Here is a 19,195-nt window from a genome sequence, read left to right on the forward strand (position 1 = left end):
AAAGATTAATGTCTGAGAATGTCTAAAACATTATTAGTATTGACTGTAGTGCTCTACTTATTGAGAAATTAAGGTAGATGTAAGACACTAAATGTGCCACGTGTGGGACATTTTGAAATGATACCAATGACGTCAAAGGGTCAGACTACAATTAACCACTAGTAACCAAACCAGTTGCAATAAAAAAACACCTTCCATGCATTACAACACGTAATAAAATGCTGCCTCTTCGCTTATGTTTGATTAATAAAAATAACCGCTTGGCGTTGCCATGAGTAATGGCACTATTAGTTCAAAAGTTCAGTTTTCGTCTCATTAGGCAGGATAGTTGTTGCCATCTAGCGGGGCCCACTTTAACCAGGCAAGTACAGATTTTTCGTTGGAGAAAAAAGCGTGTATTTTACTTCTGGTGTGAATGCGTTGCAGCGCCTTAAAAACAAATAAGTTGCCTTTTAAAATTTATCCTCAAAAACACTAGGCAAATACAAACATGTCTGTGACTGTAGTTGCACAAAGCATCACAAAATGTTTGACACCATCATCTAGTAACCCTGCACTCCTACTATCCTCTGCATATGTTGGTGGCTGCACAGTGAAAGTGGCCCACGTTGGGCAAGGCAGCTGCTACGTCGGAGATGCCTGTTTCCAGGCGGGTGACTTGAAGTGCGCTAATGCTATGCGGGCCACTAAGACGTGATTTTATTTCAAAATAAGCATTTCCTTGGAACAAAAGTAGCACTATAAGGTTTCTCGATTGTTTTTTCAGCCATCTGTATATACTTATTTGCCTTTAGTGTCCCTTTAATCGATATTTTTTCTCCTGTAAGTGGCAGTCATGGGTGGCCCCAGGATTATTTTACTGATAAGTGAGTTTTTTCGAGGAGGGGGGGCAGTGAGGTGAGAGACATGTTATGACTATGTTTTGTTTTGGGGGGCAACAGCGAGGCAGGGGAAAATTTGGGGGGGGGGGGGGGTGGCTCTAGCCCTCCCGGTCCCCACCCCTGCTCCTGGTGCTGCCCATGGTGGCAGCATGTACTTTGCACTCAATGTAGTGCATTCTTTCATCTACCCTTTGTTTTAGTCTTGTGTACCCATAAAGTGCATGCACAAAGTAATGTACTTATGATTTTTTAAAAATAAATTTAGAAGACCTGAAACCCTGCACTAGGCATGAGAAACTACTAAAACAATAAAAGGTTGACACATTGCGCCTATGTAATGAGAGAGGAGTAGTAGTCAGCTACATGAATGGGTAGGGAAGAATGCCTAAATAACTGCATGTTGTCTGTTGTCTCTCTCTAGTTGCAGCAAAGGGTGAGAGTGAGCCTGAGAGGAATGAGACAAGAAGCAAGGTGGATGAAGACCGAAAGCATGAATATCCTTTGCCTAGCACTATAATTTTTTCAAGTCTACTGCACTCTGAATTTGTGGTGTGCATTTCTTTCAGTAACAAACTGAACTTTACGTCTGTGGTATCTCTGAATGAGGCACCACGCTCTCAGAGCGGAGACAGTAGACACGGTCGGATCAAACCAAACAACACATTTATTGAAGTACTTTTACAGCGATGATATCGTCAGTCAAATCACATTCATCACTAGTGACACGCCAAAACAACCACCTTATACAATCCAAATACACTCAATCGAAATAACAACAAACAAGGTAACGCAAACAGCAGTATCTCTAACGCTTGACTCGCCACGAGGGCTCATGGCAGACGACCCGCGATACTGTCCCCATGGACTCACCGTGGGAGACAGCCGTTCGTGCCAGCCCTCACGCACCAAAAAGACTCCCCAATCTTTTCTGCCCGCCCACATAACCTTGCCGCTAGGCATCACTGCTGGCGCTATCGCGTTAGCCATAATGATGATGATGGTGAATATTACAAGCAAGCGCTAAGCCACCTCCCGCTCGACGGCTATTAATCATAAATGTGATATCAGCGAGTCACGTGTGCACCACAAGGTGCAGACGACTTCACTAGGGCAGACAGCACCCCACATGTCTCAATTAGCACCTACTTTTTGATCTTGTATTTGTAAGTGATGGTAAGATGCAGATTATGTTGACTTTCATATTACTTTATGACCCTAGATTAGCATTTGAGGCTCACTTTATCACCTGAGATGTATGTCTGCTTACTGCATTTTGTCTGTTCATATGATCTTTCCTTTGAAGACTGAGTTCATTAAACATTTCTTAAATAAGTATGGGTAAAGCAGCTAGCTGACTTCGTGGCTATAACATGATGGCTGAGTCTTGTCTCAATTTCCTGCCTGAATCAAAATGAGCAAGTCTCACAGGTTAGGGCATTATTATGCCATAAATGTGTACCACAATAGAACTGATTAGGTGTTTGTGTCCATAGTATTTGTGTTATGATTGCAGCATACATGAAAGAGACGGATAGTTGATAAATAGGTCCTTGTTTGTCTTGTCAACCTCGCTATCTTTGCATTTGTGCTTTGTCATGAGAACATATGAGCTTCTTGTAGGAATGTGGGCTGTCATAGATGTGTTTTGTGAAAGAAATTAGTTTCACCAATGATGCCTGTTTGGTAGGCGTCGGTGAATTTGTGATTGTGTCAATTTTTCTTAACTTCAACATTACGATTGAGGCTGCCATTGTGAGGATAATGAAAGCACGGAAGAAGCTTTCACATAATGTCCTTGTCACTGAGGTAAGCTGTGCTGTTTGTTCTTATTTGTGCCTATTTTTCAAAATATATTTCCGATGTGGTGAGAGATATGAGGTGATACGAAGCATGTCAATTGCCGATATAGTTTAGTGATTATCACACTTTCACAATGAGTTATGTTGCAGATGCACAGGTTTGGAGTACTGTATTTACTTGCATAATCCTCGCACTTTTTTTGCCGGAAAACCGATGAAAAGTTGGGGGGTGCAAGAATTACGCGGGGAAACGTTCTACGAAAACGTACAGAGCGAAAAAGAAAACGAAGTGGCCGCAAATCGGGATTCTCACACCATCAACTAACAGCAAGCTTTAAGAAGTACTAATTAAAACTTACCTCAACAATAAAAGCAGAGGTTCAATGCAAGACAGGATTTAATTGAGACACAAAAAGTGGAAGCAAATAGTCGAGAATTAGAATACCATACGCAAAGCTTGCGGACGTTGCGGGCGTAGCGGTAGCGTTCGTCGCTCAACAGGAGCCCTCAAAAGGTAAGCGTGGGACGTCAGTATTGGGCTGATGGCTATTTAACAGAATTGTCCGCAGTTTCCTTCTTAAAGAATAAAGTTTACCATCAATCTCAGTTTTAGGCACACGGCAGACCCAACGCGTCTTGGTGGCTTTTCAGCAGCCATCACCAGTAGCGAACACGAAACTCATAGACTCCGAAGGGCCTACCGGTGGCCCTGTTGCCGTTCTTTAGTGCATTATCTATCACTTGCAACTTGAAAGCAGCCGTACAGCTTCATTATCGCCTCATAACTTGACAAGGTTACAGACGCAACATACAAAACACGCCGCAACGCACACTGGCCACTTCGGCTTGGCTTGAGTTAGATTGAATCTCTGTGCAATAGTATGCTTGATGCTTAAGAGGTGGCGCCAGAGGACGTGTGCTATCATCATCAATGGCTGGAAAGAGCAGACGACATTATTGCAGCAGTTTTCGGGGGTGCGATAATTACTCGAGGAAAAAAGAAATTGTATTTTTGTTGGGCAATGTGGGGGGTGCGAGAATTGTGCGAGGATTACGCGAGTAAGTACGGTATTCAGTGCGTATTGTTTGATATTTGTTTTTGTTCTGACCAACTGTTCTTAGAGAGAGCTTTTAGATAAAAGTGACGTTAGTACCCCTCCCAGCTGGGGAAATTGTTGTGTTGATTTATAGTCTGCAGTAAAATTTGTGGCCTTCATTGTGATGGTTACTTAGTACTTGGAGTACCAAAACAAACTAACTAAAGAATATTTGCATGTTGGGCACTCACAGGTAACGGGTGTTACATGCATATATATATATATATATATATATATATATATATATATATATATATATATATATCATCAGCCTGACTACGTCCACTGCAGGACAAAGGCCTCTCCCATGTTCCGCCAGTTAACCCGGTCCTGTGCTTGCTGCTGCCAATTTATACCCGCAAACTTCTTAATCTCATCTGCCCACCTAATCTTCTGTCTCCCCCTAACCCGCTTCCCTTCTCTGGGAATCCAGTCAGTTACCCTTAATGACCAGCTGTCTACGCGCTACATGCCCTGCCCATGTCCATTTCTTCTTCTTGATTTCAGCTATGATATCCTTAACCCCCGTTTGTTCCCTAATCCATTCTGCTCTCTTCTTGTCTCTTAAGGTTACACCTACCATTTTTCTTTCCATTGCTCGCTGCGTCGTCCTCAATTTAAGCTGAACCCTCTTTGTAAGTCTCCAGGTTTCTGCTCCGTAGCTAAGTACCGACAAGATACAGCTGTTATATACGTTCCTCTTGAGGGATAGTGGCAATCTACCTGTCATAATTCGAGAGTGCTTGCCAAATGTGCTCCACGCCATTCTTATTCTTCTAGTTACTTCAGTCTCGTGGTTTTGCTCCGCAGTTATCACCTGCCCTAAGTAGACATAGTCTTCTACAACTTGAAGTGCACTATCACCTATCTCGAAGCGCTGCTCTCTTCCGAAGTTGTTGTATATTACTTTCGTTTTCTGCAGATTAATTTTAAGACACACCTTTCTGCTCTCCTTGTGTTTAACTCCGTAATCATGAGTTGAAATTTGTCCCCTGTGTTAGTTAGCAATGCAATGTCATTGGCAAAGTGCAGGTTACTCTATATTAACTCTTATCCCTAACTGTTCCCATTCTAGGCTTCTGAAAACCTCCTGTAAGCACGCGGTAAATAGCATTGGGGAAATTGTGTCCCCCTGCCTTACACCCTTCTTGATTGGTATTCTGTTGCTTTCTTTATGAAGCACTATGGTAGCAGTTGATCCCCTGTAGATTTCTTCTAGAATGTTTATATATACTTCATCTACGCCCTGATTCCGCAGTGTTTGCATGACGGCTGACATATATATATATATATATATATATATATATATATATATATATATATATATATATATACATACATACATACATACATACACACCAAACACCAAAGAAATCCTGAACTTTGCTGTTCGTTTCAGAAATATTGTTGTATTACATACGTGCATGTGAAAATTATTTTTGCTCATCCATGGAAGCACACTATTGAGGCGTACCTCTTTCTTGCTCTGCTTTGCAAGCACAAAATCAAATTAAATTATACGAGACTGGCATAATTGGGGATGACACACAGGTGTTATCTTGCACTAAAAAATAAAAGTGGGTATCTCTCATTTATTGGGATTTTGATGTGATTTTCTAGCCTCTGTGTATTACCAACATGGTCATGCAAATGTGCATAAAATGCTCTTGAGCATTGACAGCACCCATAGATGCGGTAATGTGTATGTTCCAACCCTTTCACCCCATCAGGTGACCAGCCAGCTGCGGTCCAGGTTTTATCCCAGTCCTGTAGTCATCAAGAAGAGAATCGAAGGCCTTATAGAGAGGGAGTACCTAGCCAGGACTGCGGAGGACAGGTACAGCCATACTTGCCTGTTAAGCATGCATTTTGTGGTGGTGGGGGACATTGATGCATCACACACTTTCTTGACCAGCAAAGATAAGCATCAGGGTCGAAAGAATGGCTTGCCATATTTAGCTTACAAGTCGGGTGGTTGGAGCGTCAAGACGAAATGGTGTAGGCTATAGCATGGAAACTGGGTCATTCCATGCAGAACGTCCCAGCCATTTTGGTGAACTTCTCAAATGTATTAAAAAAAAATTGTGCTGATATGCTACATTGAAAACAGTGAAACAGTAGAATATTTCTGAACAAAAAAATTTTTTGGGTCACGTGGCTGCCTTCAGAACTTCCCGGAATCTCGTTGAGGTGTTGTTTGTAAAAAAAAATTATTTCACAAGTACCGCTTCTTCTTTCTGTACCGAATTTCGTCTACTTGCTGAGTAAAAGTTCTTGTGTAAGGTGTTTGAAGCTCAGTAATATTACTGCAATTTTGCAACCTTTACTGGCCTCCTAGAATTCAGTCAAAATGCGTTATGTTTGAATTTTTTTTGTATTGAAATTCTGCACTTCGTATAAATATCTGAGTAGTACGTATATAGTTACTTCACAGAAGGTATATCTTGAAAAAAAATATATTTTTAGACCTCTCAATCTGCTAAACATTACAAGAAAAAAATCACAAATTTCTCAAAATCGCCAGTTTTGTCCATATTGAGATGCGATTTGCACCATATTGTGGCCCAATTAAATATCTGCTTTATACTTAAATTGAAAGCAAATAAACAGTTCTTTTCATATGGCAAATCTTATTATATTTTTTGTTTTAACAAAGAAAAAATTTTTAACTTTCCCATTGGCGCCTATTTCCCATTTGGTTGTACAACAGCTGCCGCCTTAAAATTTCCCGTTGCCGTCAAGGGAAAGTTTAAAAAATTTTTCTTCATTAAAACAAAAAATGTAATAAGACTTCCTATATGAAAAGAACTGTTTATTTACTTTCTATTCAAGTATAAAGGTGTTTTTTAATTATACCACCACATGGTGTAAATTGAATCTCAATATGGACAAAAATGACGATTTTGAAAAATTTATGATTTTTTCTCGTAGAGTTTAGCAGGTTGAGAGGTCTAAAAATATTTTTTTCTCAAAATATATCTTCTGTGAAGTATTTATTACTCAGATATTCATACAAAGTACAGAATTTCAATAGAAAAAATGCAAACATAATGCATTTTGGCTAAATTTTAGGAGGCGTATGTGCCAGTAAGATTGCAGTAATATTACTGAGCTTCGAACACCTTACACAAAAACCTTTACTCAATAAGTAGACCAAATTTAGTATAGAAAGAAGAAGCAGTACTTTTAAAAAAAGTTTTTCCACGCACAACACCCAAACAACATTCCGGGAAGTTCAGAAAGCAGCCATGTGATCAAAAAATTTTTTGTCTCGGAAATATTCTACCGTTTCACTGTTTCCAATGCAGCAAATAAGCACAATCTTTTTCAAATACATTTGAGATGGTCGCCAAAATATCTGGGACGTTTGGCGTGGAATGACCCAACTGTAAGCTCCAGTTTCTTTGAGTGATGCGGTACTGTGGTTAATTGGCTGAACTGTGGTTAATTTGGCTGCAGCTCAGTTGATATTTTGGTTCAATTGATTTTAACCAAAAGGCCCTAATGTACCCATATCCCCTTTGGGCGCAGCATCCAGATGTGTGGACGCAACTTTCTTTTGCCAGTTTGTCGGACCCGTGAGAAAGCAAGGGCAAAATACATTGCGTGTAAGATAATTGAACTCAGACTTGTGAGAAAGCAAGGGCAAAATACATTGCACGTAAGATACTTGAACCTTCTACATAGTCAACGCATATTGATTGAACTCCAATGTGCTGCGTAAATCTGCCACGGATTATTTTAGTGAAAGCACTGTGATGTTTGACGGGTGCCTCAACGTGCCACATTCCGGGACGAACCTTATAAGTATTTTATGTGGTCAAAATGAACATGGCCAAAAATGAACTGCCCATGCATTTTGGGTCTAAGATTTCTGTTGTTATGTTGAAAAAATCGAATATGACTGACTGCAGATTAGTTGAATATTAATATATATGCAAATTACAAATAATTTGCGAAGCTCACCAAAACAACCCATTTCTCAATTTTCTTTTTTTTTTTGGATTGTAATATCGAGCATCTTAGAATGTTGTTGTGCAATATTTAGACATTTACTGACAGTTCATCATATTTCATGCCTGGAGGGGATATTGCTACATGCATGTTGCCAGCGCCTGACAAAGGAGATGAAGATCTCTCTCTGCTCGGGTGCATAGGCGCTGGTTCAAGATGCTGGCAGTATGCATGTCGCAGTATGTTTGTATGGATTAGAAGTTTTATTATTTTGGCAATCAATTGATCTGATGATTATGATGACAATGCTGATCTCATTTGGTCCGGTGATTATGATTACAATGCTGATGTGCTCTTCGAAGTTCAAAAGTGATACCACTGTCTGTCTGTTTATCCTGATGACTATGCGGGTATAGAGTATGCGAGTATAGAGTAACTGTATTTAGTTGGTTTTTAAGTGTCAGTTTACAAATGTCTAAATATAGAAGATTGCATTGTGATATGAAGCTGTTACCTTATTTATTTTTTTTAATGGCAGTTGACTGTCAGCAGGTGTGCCCCAAGGCAGTATCCTGGAACCCCTTTTATTCTACATATATATTAATGATACTGCAAACACTTATGCGTCTCTAAACTGTGTTTTATATGCAGATGACACAACCTTACTTCTCACGGCTCAACATTATAAAGATGTTAACAATGATGCGAAACGAGGTATTATTAAAGCTAGCCTCCTAGTCATGTAACAATTCTTTAAAAATTAAACTCTTCGAAAACAAAAGCTGTTTACTTTAGGCCTAGAAATAAACCTTCGCCTTTGCATGCCCCGTTAATGCTCGGCTCCTCAGAACTTCAGATAGTACCAAGTGTTAGTCTGGGTTTAATTTTTGATGAACATATGTCATTGAATTTCCACATAGAAAAGCCGGCTTCGAATGTATTCAGGATAACCGGAATCTGTCTAGGGTGCATTTTCTGCTTCCTAGAAAGGTAAACTTTCGGCCCACGTATCGTTTTTAGTGCACATAAACTATTGTCATCAGGTTTGGAGCGCAACAACGTTAACGAACATCCACAAATTACATGTAATACAGAAAAGTGCAGTTCGTGCCATTCATATTTTCCGCATGGTAGTCACACTTCACCGCTTTTTGATGAAATTAATCCTATTAGCCCTACCAGATTACTATTACAGAAGTTTTATGAAATGCTATTACACAGGACTAAAAAGTGATAGCTTTTTGGGTGCACTTGCTCGAGTAAACCAGCGGACCCTTTTTTTACAACACTTGTGTGATGTTCACACGTGGTTTCTTCCACGCACCTACACAAATTACGGAAAGGAGATGCTGTGCTTTGTTTTGCCGTTTCATCTGAATCAACTAACAATTTGAAAATATTGCTGAGATACTTTTTGTCTCATGCATTGTTTTTTTTGTTTGTATGGTCTCATTGATCTTTTATGCGATTATCAAAATTAAAGTTGGTACACTGTTTTACTAGTTTATTTTTTACTCTGTTACACTTTTGTATTATCTGTACATATGTGCATATGTATGCATTTATGTATTACTTTACAGCATTGGTTAGAGTTCTAATTCAGCGACATAGTTTTGTCTGATTTATGTTACACAGTCAACGACCGATTTTCCGAACCTGGCTGGGACGAAAAAAAAAAGTACGAAAAGCCGAACAGTCCGAAAATTCGTTTTTGTCAGAATTATGATCTTTATTGCATCAGGCAGGCTTAAAAAAGTCCATGATTCTGCCTTGCCTCATACTACGCTTGGAAGCAATTTGGTTCGCCCACATTTGCGCCAAGGTGACATCGTCACCATATATGCTCGACAAAAGTGTCACCGCGGTGGCAATCTCCACTGCTGACAGCTGCGGGTGATCATCGTCGTCATCATCCAAACCGCTCTCCGGATGCGGCACAACCTGGCGAAGAATTTCTTCGTCTGTGGGCTCCGCGCACGAAATTGTCATCGTCCCCGCAAGCAAAGTCTTTAAATAGGGAGTTTTAGAATAACGTTTGCAGACGCTGTGGGCGTTGCGAGTATAGTGCACGCATTATGAGTTTTAGAATGGCATTTGCTCCCCTTAGGGAAAAGTTTAGGGACTTTTGCCCCGACCGCAAACTCAAATGCATGGAAGCTACAGACAACACTTTGCGGGCCTCATGGGCCGCGATTGCCGCACGCTTCTTCGGATCTTCTGCGGGCGGGCCGCGAACGGTGACTCGCGTTACGACGCATGCGCAGTGGCAGCGACCTTGCGGTGCACTGTTCTAAAGCTCCCTAATGTCATTGTGACAGGCACATTCACTTGACCACTGCGCAGCTCCGCCTCCTCCCTGTGCGGTGCGATGACAACAGTGCTGACCACTATGGCTGACCAAAGACGAAAAAATGGTCTCGTGCCGCGTTTTCTAAAGCAAACACGGCCTCCGAAACTTGAAATACCACGTTTGCCTTCCAATCTTGGGGGCAGGAAAGCCATTTTAAAATTAAGCCACTAAGCTTTGTCAAGCTGGCGGGAAATCCAACATGGCGGCATCCATACATGTTCGTGGCGCAGCTCAAAACAAGTGATTTAGTCCGAAAAATTCTACTTTCGTGGGTGAATTCGTCCGAAAAATCGGTCTAAAAAATGCGTTAACCCTATAGGAACTCTGACGGTGCACTTTCGAAGTTCTAAATATCCAGCAAGTCCGAATTTTTGGAGTCCTAAAAATCGGTCGGTGACTGTACCAAACTATTTCACTCAAGTTATGGGAGTGGCAGTGGCAGTGTTGTGCATTTTTCCTTTTTTTTTTAATTCACTGAGTTATTTTTTTTCTGTTTATATGTGATGACATTTGAACTTGATATGTTGTTTTCACTCAATACATTATTGTATTGCCCTGTGGCATTATGTATGGGGTTGTGGTCCTAGTCACGCCCATGAAGAGGCTTTTTGACCCCGGCCCTCAGCATTCCAAATGGTAGAATGTTGGAATGAATAAAGTTTCAGGGTTTCATAGGCTTAGAATCATTACTACTGTCATTGCAAGAGGGTGAGAGAAAAAAATTTTCGCATTGAATAGGAGCAATTGCGTGCCACTTTTGAGGATTCAGATACGAATGCTGCCGTGAAATGTAACTCAAGTGGTTTACAGAATGAAATGTGTAGTTGATTCTCACACAGATGATACTATGTGTATCGCAAGCTGTAAATGTAGCTTGACAGCTTTGTTTTAAAAATTTCAGATGCATATAGCTCACGACTTTTTAATTACACTTGCAGGAAGGTGTACACCTACGTGGCGTGAAGTTGGCGGTGTCGGAGATTGCAGAAAGTTGGCACTGGTGCATGTGGCTGCAGATGGGCGCTTATTTATTGGAGCCGGGGAAACAGACCGAGTCGCAGCAAAACTGCTGGCATTAAGTGCAGCCTGGAAGAAAGACCGGTTTCGGCAGCCCTCATTCTCTCATCTTTGGTCACTGCTGCCTAGAAGAAAAACAAAAAACAAAAAAAGAAGCCCTCCTTTTCTTTTCTTTGCATTTCATTCCACATTAGAAGGAGATGCCTTCAACAGATCTTGGTTTTCAATACTTTAGTTTTATGGAGGTATTCAGGCGCATTTGCTTCAAGTTTTCTCTGGGCGTGCGCTAGGGTGTTTCTATTTTTTTTTTTTAAGTGAATAGGCTTCTTGAAAACGAATCGCACATGCTTTTTGTTCAGGATTGAATGTGTCTCGCAAGTCTCCTGCCATGTGAATGCTCCATTTGATGTCCAGATCAATTTCTGCTCACTTATACAATGGGTCGTAATGTAAGGCTATCATGTGGGACAGTAATTTGTACAGGTCTTGGATAACTGGATTAGTAATTTTGTTTGTCTGCGTGCGAGTCTGCGTGCATGGATAATTGTGCCCCTTTCTATTTGTGCTGTGTTCCAATAGCAAGCAAGGTGCCTCACCTTTATATTAGCTAATAACAGCTATTTATTCAGTTTTCGTGTGGCAGTTATTACATGCTGTTTCAATAAAAAGTGGGATGCAAGTTTTTTTTTTTTTTTCCATGGTGAGATGATCGTAAGCTGCAACATTCATGTGTAAAGTTCTATGATGCAAATGTCCACATTGCCTAGTAGAAAGTTATAGATACAGTTGTTAGTAAAGAGAATAAATGGGTTTGGGTGAAAGCCTAGGCACCAAAGAAGCATCGCCATATGAGCTTTGCATTGCCAGCGCCGAGAAAGTGTGTGCATGTGATTGACTAAGGGTCAATGCCTTCTTATTTGGACAGTTGGTCATCACAACAGTGTACATTTACTTTTTTTTCCCGTTCCGATGTGCTGTACACTATTGTGTGTACAGGAGAAATCTGGCTTGCATCACTGGGTCTCTCCAAGTTTGCTGGCACGCTTTTCAAAGTGTGTGCTGCTATGAGCGGTGTGTTGCCCCCACGAGTCTTATTGGCTCAAGCCTCCCAGGAAGGGTAATGGGGTGCAGTTTTTTAATGCCTTCATTTATTGTTGTACATAGCATTAAGTGATGTACATAAATTGTCTCAGTAAAGAATTTTTCTTCCTTTTGTGGTTGTGTGGTTTGACACTTCTATCAGTGTGGCTGATTTGTGATAGTTCATTTCATGCAAAGAAGGCGATGCTAGAGATTGAAGATGCTAGACTGCTTGCATTTATGTACATAAAAAAGCATTTGTAGGTTTTGAGTAGGCTTGTGCAAATACTAGTAAATTTTGAGTTTAGCGAGTTTGGTCAAGTAAGTTAGAATCTAATTGGAATAGCATATATCGCATATTACGAAGAAAAATGAACATATTTGTGATGACACAACCTGCGCATTATCTTTTTTTTAAATTAAAACTTTGCGCAACGGCTTGTGCAAATGTCATTATTTTTGGGTTAAAGGAAGTGGAAGCAACTTTGACCAGTAGCAAGATTTGTCTTTCAGTAAAATGTAGGTGAAAACCTGTAAAATACGGTGTTTTAAAATTTACTATACTTGGAGCATTTGGCGAGATTTTCCAACAGCACACCTGGCAACAGCAACAGAGAAATTCGTAAAACCCCCCCGAGCCTGGAGGCGGGGGGGAGCAGTGGTTACAGGCATTTTAAAAAATTTGTAGCTGTGATAGATTTGCCTTTAGCGACAAGCATAATCACGTTTTGCCGTCATAAGTCAAATCGGCGCGCTAAAATATTCTTTTGGCACCAAAAAAGGAAAACATTGCAAAAAACAATAGGAGGGGGGGTCCAAACGCAAACAACGGCGCTGCGATCTCATGGCTTGGAGTGGCCCGACACACGAGGGTAGGGTTTTCCACTATAAGGCGAGTCTAAAAGAGGAGCGCAAATGCTCCCGGCAAAAATTTCACGTCAAAACAACTAGCAAAATATATTTCCATCGTAACAACTCGCATATGTCTTCCTGGGACACACATCAACGGACAGGACAGCGCAGCTGGCTGCCGCGAAAGCGTGGGTCAAGGCTTTGGCTTTGCTCGCTACTAGATTCTTTGAACAGGGACGGCAAAATGCTTGTAGCCTTTTTTACGTCTTTACCGCTTTTCATCCTACCGTTGTGTCAGCCATGTGCCCTCGGGGCTCGTAGATCGCTATTGCATTGCCGCGACTGTGGTTTTGTGCACTGCAGTTTGCGGCAAACGGTAGTTTCGTTTTCAATCCACATGCCTTCAAAACTAAGTCGTTTTATGTTATCTATGGTTGCAACTGCCGCGGTTTTCTCCACAGAGTGCGGAAAGCAGTGTTGCCTTGACTGGTTGAACGTTGGCCACACGCACTCTTTAGGAGTTCTGTTAGTAGTGTCGTCGCCATACATGATCGTGTCGAACGACCGCGGTTTCGACCACAGCTGTTGTGGCAACGACAACCACACGCACTGTAGAAGGCTGTGCGTGTGCTGGTCACAGGCCAACTTCCGAAGCTTCGAGCACGTTGCTCTCGATCCGCCTTAGTTCGACGATTTCGGTACTAAAGGTCATATTGCCACCCGCACGCAGTGTGTCAATGGCAAGGGATAATGCCACCCGCACGTAGTGGGTCGACTGCAAGAGCGGCTCTCTATCTGGAGGAAAAAAGAAGATCGGGTGCTGCTTCTCTGCTCGAGAGCCAGCCACGACATGCATCGTTCTGGAGCTAGCTACTCGGTAGTTTAATAAACCCCCAGTACTTCTGATTCATCGTGACAAGCTGGTAGAGGTGCTGGGTAGTTAGTCGGATGTTGCAGACCCCCCCCCCCCCCTCCAAGGAGCAATGATAAGAGTCCAGCGCCAGTCAACACCCCCCTGCATCAGACCAGCCGCTGAATCAGGGGATTGCCTCTGGAAGTCGACGATACTGCTCCCACCACGTCGACATTTATGACCAGCGCTTCGGTGAAAACCTCGCCAACCGGCACGGGAAGCACGACGTCGAATTGCTATACGTTGGAAAGCCCACGGGTATCGGGGACGTCCCATGGCACGGAGTGCGAGGACGTTGAGGACTGGTTGGGGGACTTCAAGCGTGTAGCCACCTTGAATCAGTGGGATGACGGGGCGAAACAGGGTCGCGTCTATTTCTATCTCAAAGACTAGGCTCGTACGTGGTATCAAAATCAAGAGGAGCAGCTGAGGACGTGACCCAAATTCTCTCGTAGACTTCTGCAGACCTATGCCAGCGCTAATCGCTAAGAACAAGCTGAATGAGCTATTCTGGCCCGCGTCTAGTTGTCAAACGAAACTGTCACCACGTACGTCGAAGACATGACACGCCTCTTCAGACGGGCCGATTCAAGAATGGCGGAAGACAAGAAGTTGCGTCACTTGATGCGTGGTGTCAAGGAGCAGCTTTTTGCCGGCCTCGTGCGAAGCCCTCCGAAGACTGTCGCAGAGTTCTTGTCCGAGGCCGTGACAATAGAAAAAATGCTGCAGCAGCGACCCAACCAATACGACAGGCAAGTCAGTGGCATGTCCACTGCCGACATTTTCACCGCCACTGGAACCAGCAATGACTGCCTACGTGAACTCGTCCGTAATATAGTATGTGAAAAGTTGCAAAAGACTGGTGTCACACCTCATCCTACGGTTATGTCTTTTACAACCGTGATCAAGGATGAGCTCCACCAGGCTCTCTGGGACACCATGCCTCCTGATACAGCTGCGCCAGCTCCTGCTGAATACCGCCATGGGACAACCTATGCAGAAGCCTTGAAATGCCCTGTTGCATCGCCGTCATTGTTCGTCCATCCTGTTCCTGCCGTTTCACTCCAGTCAGCGCAGCACATACCGTACATACCGACGCACGTTCACCCCACCGCCCTGCCCTTTGTCCGTGGTGCTTATGTCGCTCATCGTTCGGTGCAACCGGTCCAATACATCGACGATCGGTACACGTCTTCTCGGAAGTCTGATGTTTGGCGCACACCTAATCACCGGCCTCGATGCTTTCACAGCGGAGAAGCTGATCACTTATACCACCAGTGCCCATATCGCTGTCTTGGGCTTCGCAGCTTCTCTGTGTATTCGCCGCCACCCCGTTACGGCCAGCGACCCCGCGACATAGAAAACTATCTCTCCCAGCAGCATGCACCACCGGTATTCTACCGCACGGTCTCTCAGGCCCCGTCGGGAAAACTAGCCGAAGGGACCACTGGGGGCGGGTTCGCTGAGCGTCGAAGCGCAGAAGAGCTTCTATTGACGCTGAACCGTACAGAAACTGGTCCGACATCACCTGCTGCTGCAAAGGATAGCCGGCTTTCACTCGACAAAGCAGAGACAATTGATGGTTGTGCAGTTAATGCGTTAGTGGACACTGGCGCAGACTATTCGATACTAAGCGGCAAACTGATAACGCAGCTGAAGAAAGTAATCACGCCGTGGTATAACTCGCAGATTCGGACAGCTCGTGGCCCCGCTGTTACTCCACTGGGCACCTGCACAACTAGAGTACAAATTCAAGGGTATACATTCGTAGCAAGCTTCCTTGTTCTACGCAAATGCTCCTATGACGTCATTCTGGGAGTTGACTTTCTACAGGAAAATGGAGCTATCATTGATCTGCAAGAGCGCCGCATCACATTCTCAGCCCAGCGAGCAATCAACGTGCAGGATGACGTAAGGCGTGCCACGCACTCCGTATTTCTGAACAGAGCGTGATGCTTCCTCCACGAGCAAGTGTTGTAGTTGACGTCACATGCTGTGGTTTGGGCTATGACGATGTGGCGGCCGAGACAAACTTAGAACACCTCCTGCAGCAAGGCATTTGTGTAGCTAGAAACGAACGAACGTGCTTAACTCCTGGTGGTTCCTCGAGACATGCGAGACGACGTCCACTTCGCTTGCCATGACGAACCCACATCCGGTCATCTAGGCTACTCACGGACACTTGCCAGAGAGGGCGAGAAGTACTATTGGCCAGGACTTTCGGCAAGCGTCAAGAAGTACCTCAAGGGCTGTCGGGAATGTCAGCACCGAAAGCAACCATCTGTTAAGCCAACTGGTTTGCTTCAGCCCATTGAAGCACCTTTCATGCCGTTCGACCAAGTCGGCATGGACATTCTCGGGCCATTTTCTCTGTCTGCGGACAGCAACAAATGGGTAATCGTCGCCACCGACTATTTCACACGCTACGCTGAGACGCAGGCGATCGCACGAGCCACGGCTTCTGAGGTAGCAAAATTTTTCATGCGCCACATCGTGTTACAACACGGTGCTCCTTCCAGTATAATAACGGACAGAGGGACGGCATTCGCGGCGCAGCTTATGGACGAAGTTTTCAAAGTAAGCAACACCAGACACCGAAAGACAAATGCGTACCACCCGCAATCCAACAGACTTGCCAAGCGACTGAATAAGACCCTCGCAGACATGATCTCAATGCACATCGACGTACAGCACAAAACATGGGACCCGATTTTACCTTATGTGACCTTCGTGTATAACACCGCTGTGCAAGAGACCACGCGATTCACACCATTTCAGCTTCTCTACGGCCGCGAAGTGCAGACCATGCTGGACTCGTATGTTACCGTGTCAAGATGACGAGTTGGCAACTGGCGCCGAAGAATTCGCAGAGCATGCTGAGGAAGCCCGGCAGATCACGCGACTGCACATCGGCCAGCAACAGCAGGCAGACGCACGACACTATAACACCCGCCACAGAGAAGTGTTCTACTACCCCGGAGATCAAGTTTGGGTGTAAACACCCGTCCGCCGCCATGGCCTTAGTGAAAAGTTACTGAGCCGGTACTTTGGCTCGTATAAAGTGTTAAGCCGCGTCAGTGACATGAACTAAAAGTGGTTTGGACTCAACACCCCTGGCACGGAGCAGGACACGAACGAGGGCAGACGTTCATGTGTTGCGCATGAAACCAATTATTGCGCATTGTGTAACTTTTTCTTTACCGTACATCGCTCTTTGTGCTTTTTATTTAATTTTGTTAACTTGCTTTGTTTATTGAAGTTCCATATATTAGCATGCTTCTTAATTTCTACTTTCGCTTAATTTATCCGAATTTCCAATTTCTTTTTTTTTTCACGTGCCTATGTTATAGTATGGGGGTGGTGCTATGTACTTTTTTTTCCTTATTTTGGTACTTTTCTTTCTTTTCAAAAGGGGAAATAATGCGACCCGCACATAGTAGGTGACGGCAAGAGGTAATGCCACCCGCACGTAGACTGCAAGAACGGCTCTCAATCTGGAGGAAAAAAGATCTCTTGCTTTTTCTCTGCTCGAAAGCCAGCCATGATTGTCCTGGAGCTAGCTACTCGGTGGTTTAATAAACCCCCCAGTACTTGTGATTTATCGTGACAATATCACACACCGTGATTAGAAAAAGTGTATGGAACATTCGAATTTTCACCCAACAGACACATGAACTTGGCTGAGGAATTTCACAAATTTGTATCTCGTGGTTTCGCATCGCTGAGACTCTTCTGTAAGATGTTTATAATGCAGTGGGCTCGCAAAAAGCCTGCAACGGACTGGCCTGCATTTTCGTCAATGTGGCCAGATCTCGCACACACATTTAGATTTTTGGGAGATTTTTATGGCAACCCAACACACTGAAAAAATGGTTGAAATCTGGGAGTCTCCCGGACAATGCGGGAGACTTTGCTAGTACGTGATAACACCACTACATATAGTTCTCTCCTGGTGGCGGAATATAGCACAACACTGTTTTTGTGGCCTCCGTGACCAGCTGCGGCAATGCGCTGTAGCCAATCGCGGAAGCCATGCTATCTTACTAATTTTTTTTTATTGGAAATGAAATATTTTTTGTAAATTTCAGGCAAGATTCATAAAATCGTACGTGCAATCGAAATTCGTACATTTTACGGGAAAATCGGAAGAGTTGGCAGGTATGCAACAGACGTCAGTGATAAAGCTGACAATACTGCAAATTTTTTGAACAAGCTTGAAAATTCAGATGCTTTCACAGAACTGCCACAAGTCTAGGCTTTATTGTCACCCCATAAGTAACGATTTAGACATTATTTCGTCAAGTTTTAGCACAAGGATATTCTCGAGTTTCCATTCTGTGCCGTAAACCTGTTAATTTTGATATTCAGTGCACAAAAATTTTCTTATTGTCCAGTACAAGACAATAACTATGCACACTATCGCTTGGTTCCAAGCACACTTACATCAAAGTTTTAACTCTCTCACCAACCTCGACTACCTCGCCCACTCCGAAGTGCACATACTAACTCTTTATGTGTGATGGGAAGCCTTGTCGCAGTGATGGGTTAAAGAATTCTGGGACACATTATTAACATTTAATTCACAAAGCACTTGTATCTGAAAAAAAGAATATTTCCTCCACCACACTAAAAGCTCACGAGACCACATGCGATGACCCTTGGGATGCTACAAACTAATTCTTATCCAAATCTCGATTTCATGCACTGTCTATTCGAAGGGACTTCAGCTCGCAGTACCCTTGCTGCGGGGAACATGCGGCTTAAATCACAAGCTTTGATAGTGCTCCTTGTTATGTGGGATAAGGACCTCTCAGAGCAGGAATAGAGCTTGGCCCTCAAGAGCTCGGAATATCACCATCAACTTTTGGTTGTCCAGAGAGCCTGCGATCCGGCGGTTAGGTTAGGTCTGTCTCCCCATGTGGGAGCGGCCGCAAGGGTGGCAGTTCTCCAGATATTTAAATAAAGTTCTTCGTACCATATGCCCTACAGATGTCTTACAATCTTTATAAAAAGCAAGTTATAAAACACTATGTAACGTGCAAACAAATATGGATCCCTTGACGGCTCGCCAATGGCTGAGGATGTCGGTGCGAAAAACGTGATTTTTATTTGTTTTGAAACGGTCTAAAGATGACTGACGACAACTGCTCAAAAAGTGAAAGCCGAGGAAACGAAGCTCAAAGAAATTGGACCTAAAAGCTAAGAAAATAGAACTCTTATGGAAGATCATTACATTTTGCAATAGAGAAATG

The 19,195-nt window shown here is 43.3% G+C and overlaps 1 protein-coding gene across 1 annotated transcript in view; it reads left to right on the top strand.

Moving 5' to 3' along the window:
* Cul3 (cullin 3) overlaps nucleotides 1–12,311 on the top strand; it is a 35,831-nt gene extending 23,520 nt beyond the window's left edge. Inside the window, exons 13-16 of the mRNA XM_037436103.2 lie at nucleotides 1,303–1,375; nucleotides 2,618–2,687; nucleotides 5,508–5,614; nucleotides 11,020–12,311. Coding sequence (XP_037292000.1) covers nucleotides 1,303–1,375; nucleotides 2,618–2,687; nucleotides 5,508–5,614; nucleotides 11,020–11,044 — 275 coding nt within the window. The 3' untranslated portion in view covers nucleotides 11,045–12,311. The remainder of the gene's footprint in view (nucleotides 1–1,302; nucleotides 1,376–2,617; nucleotides 2,688–5,507; nucleotides 5,615–11,019) is intronic.
* Nucleotides 12,312–19,195: the final 6,884 nt, after the last annotated feature.

The sequence above is a fragment of the Rhipicephalus microplus genome, chromosome 1 (genome assembly GCF_043290135.1).
Source record: "Rhipicephalus microplus isolate Deutch F79 chromosome 1, USDA_Rmic, whole genome shotgun sequence".
NCBI lineage: Eukaryota > Metazoa > Arthropoda > Arachnida > Ixodida > Ixodidae > Rhipicephalus > Rhipicephalus microplus.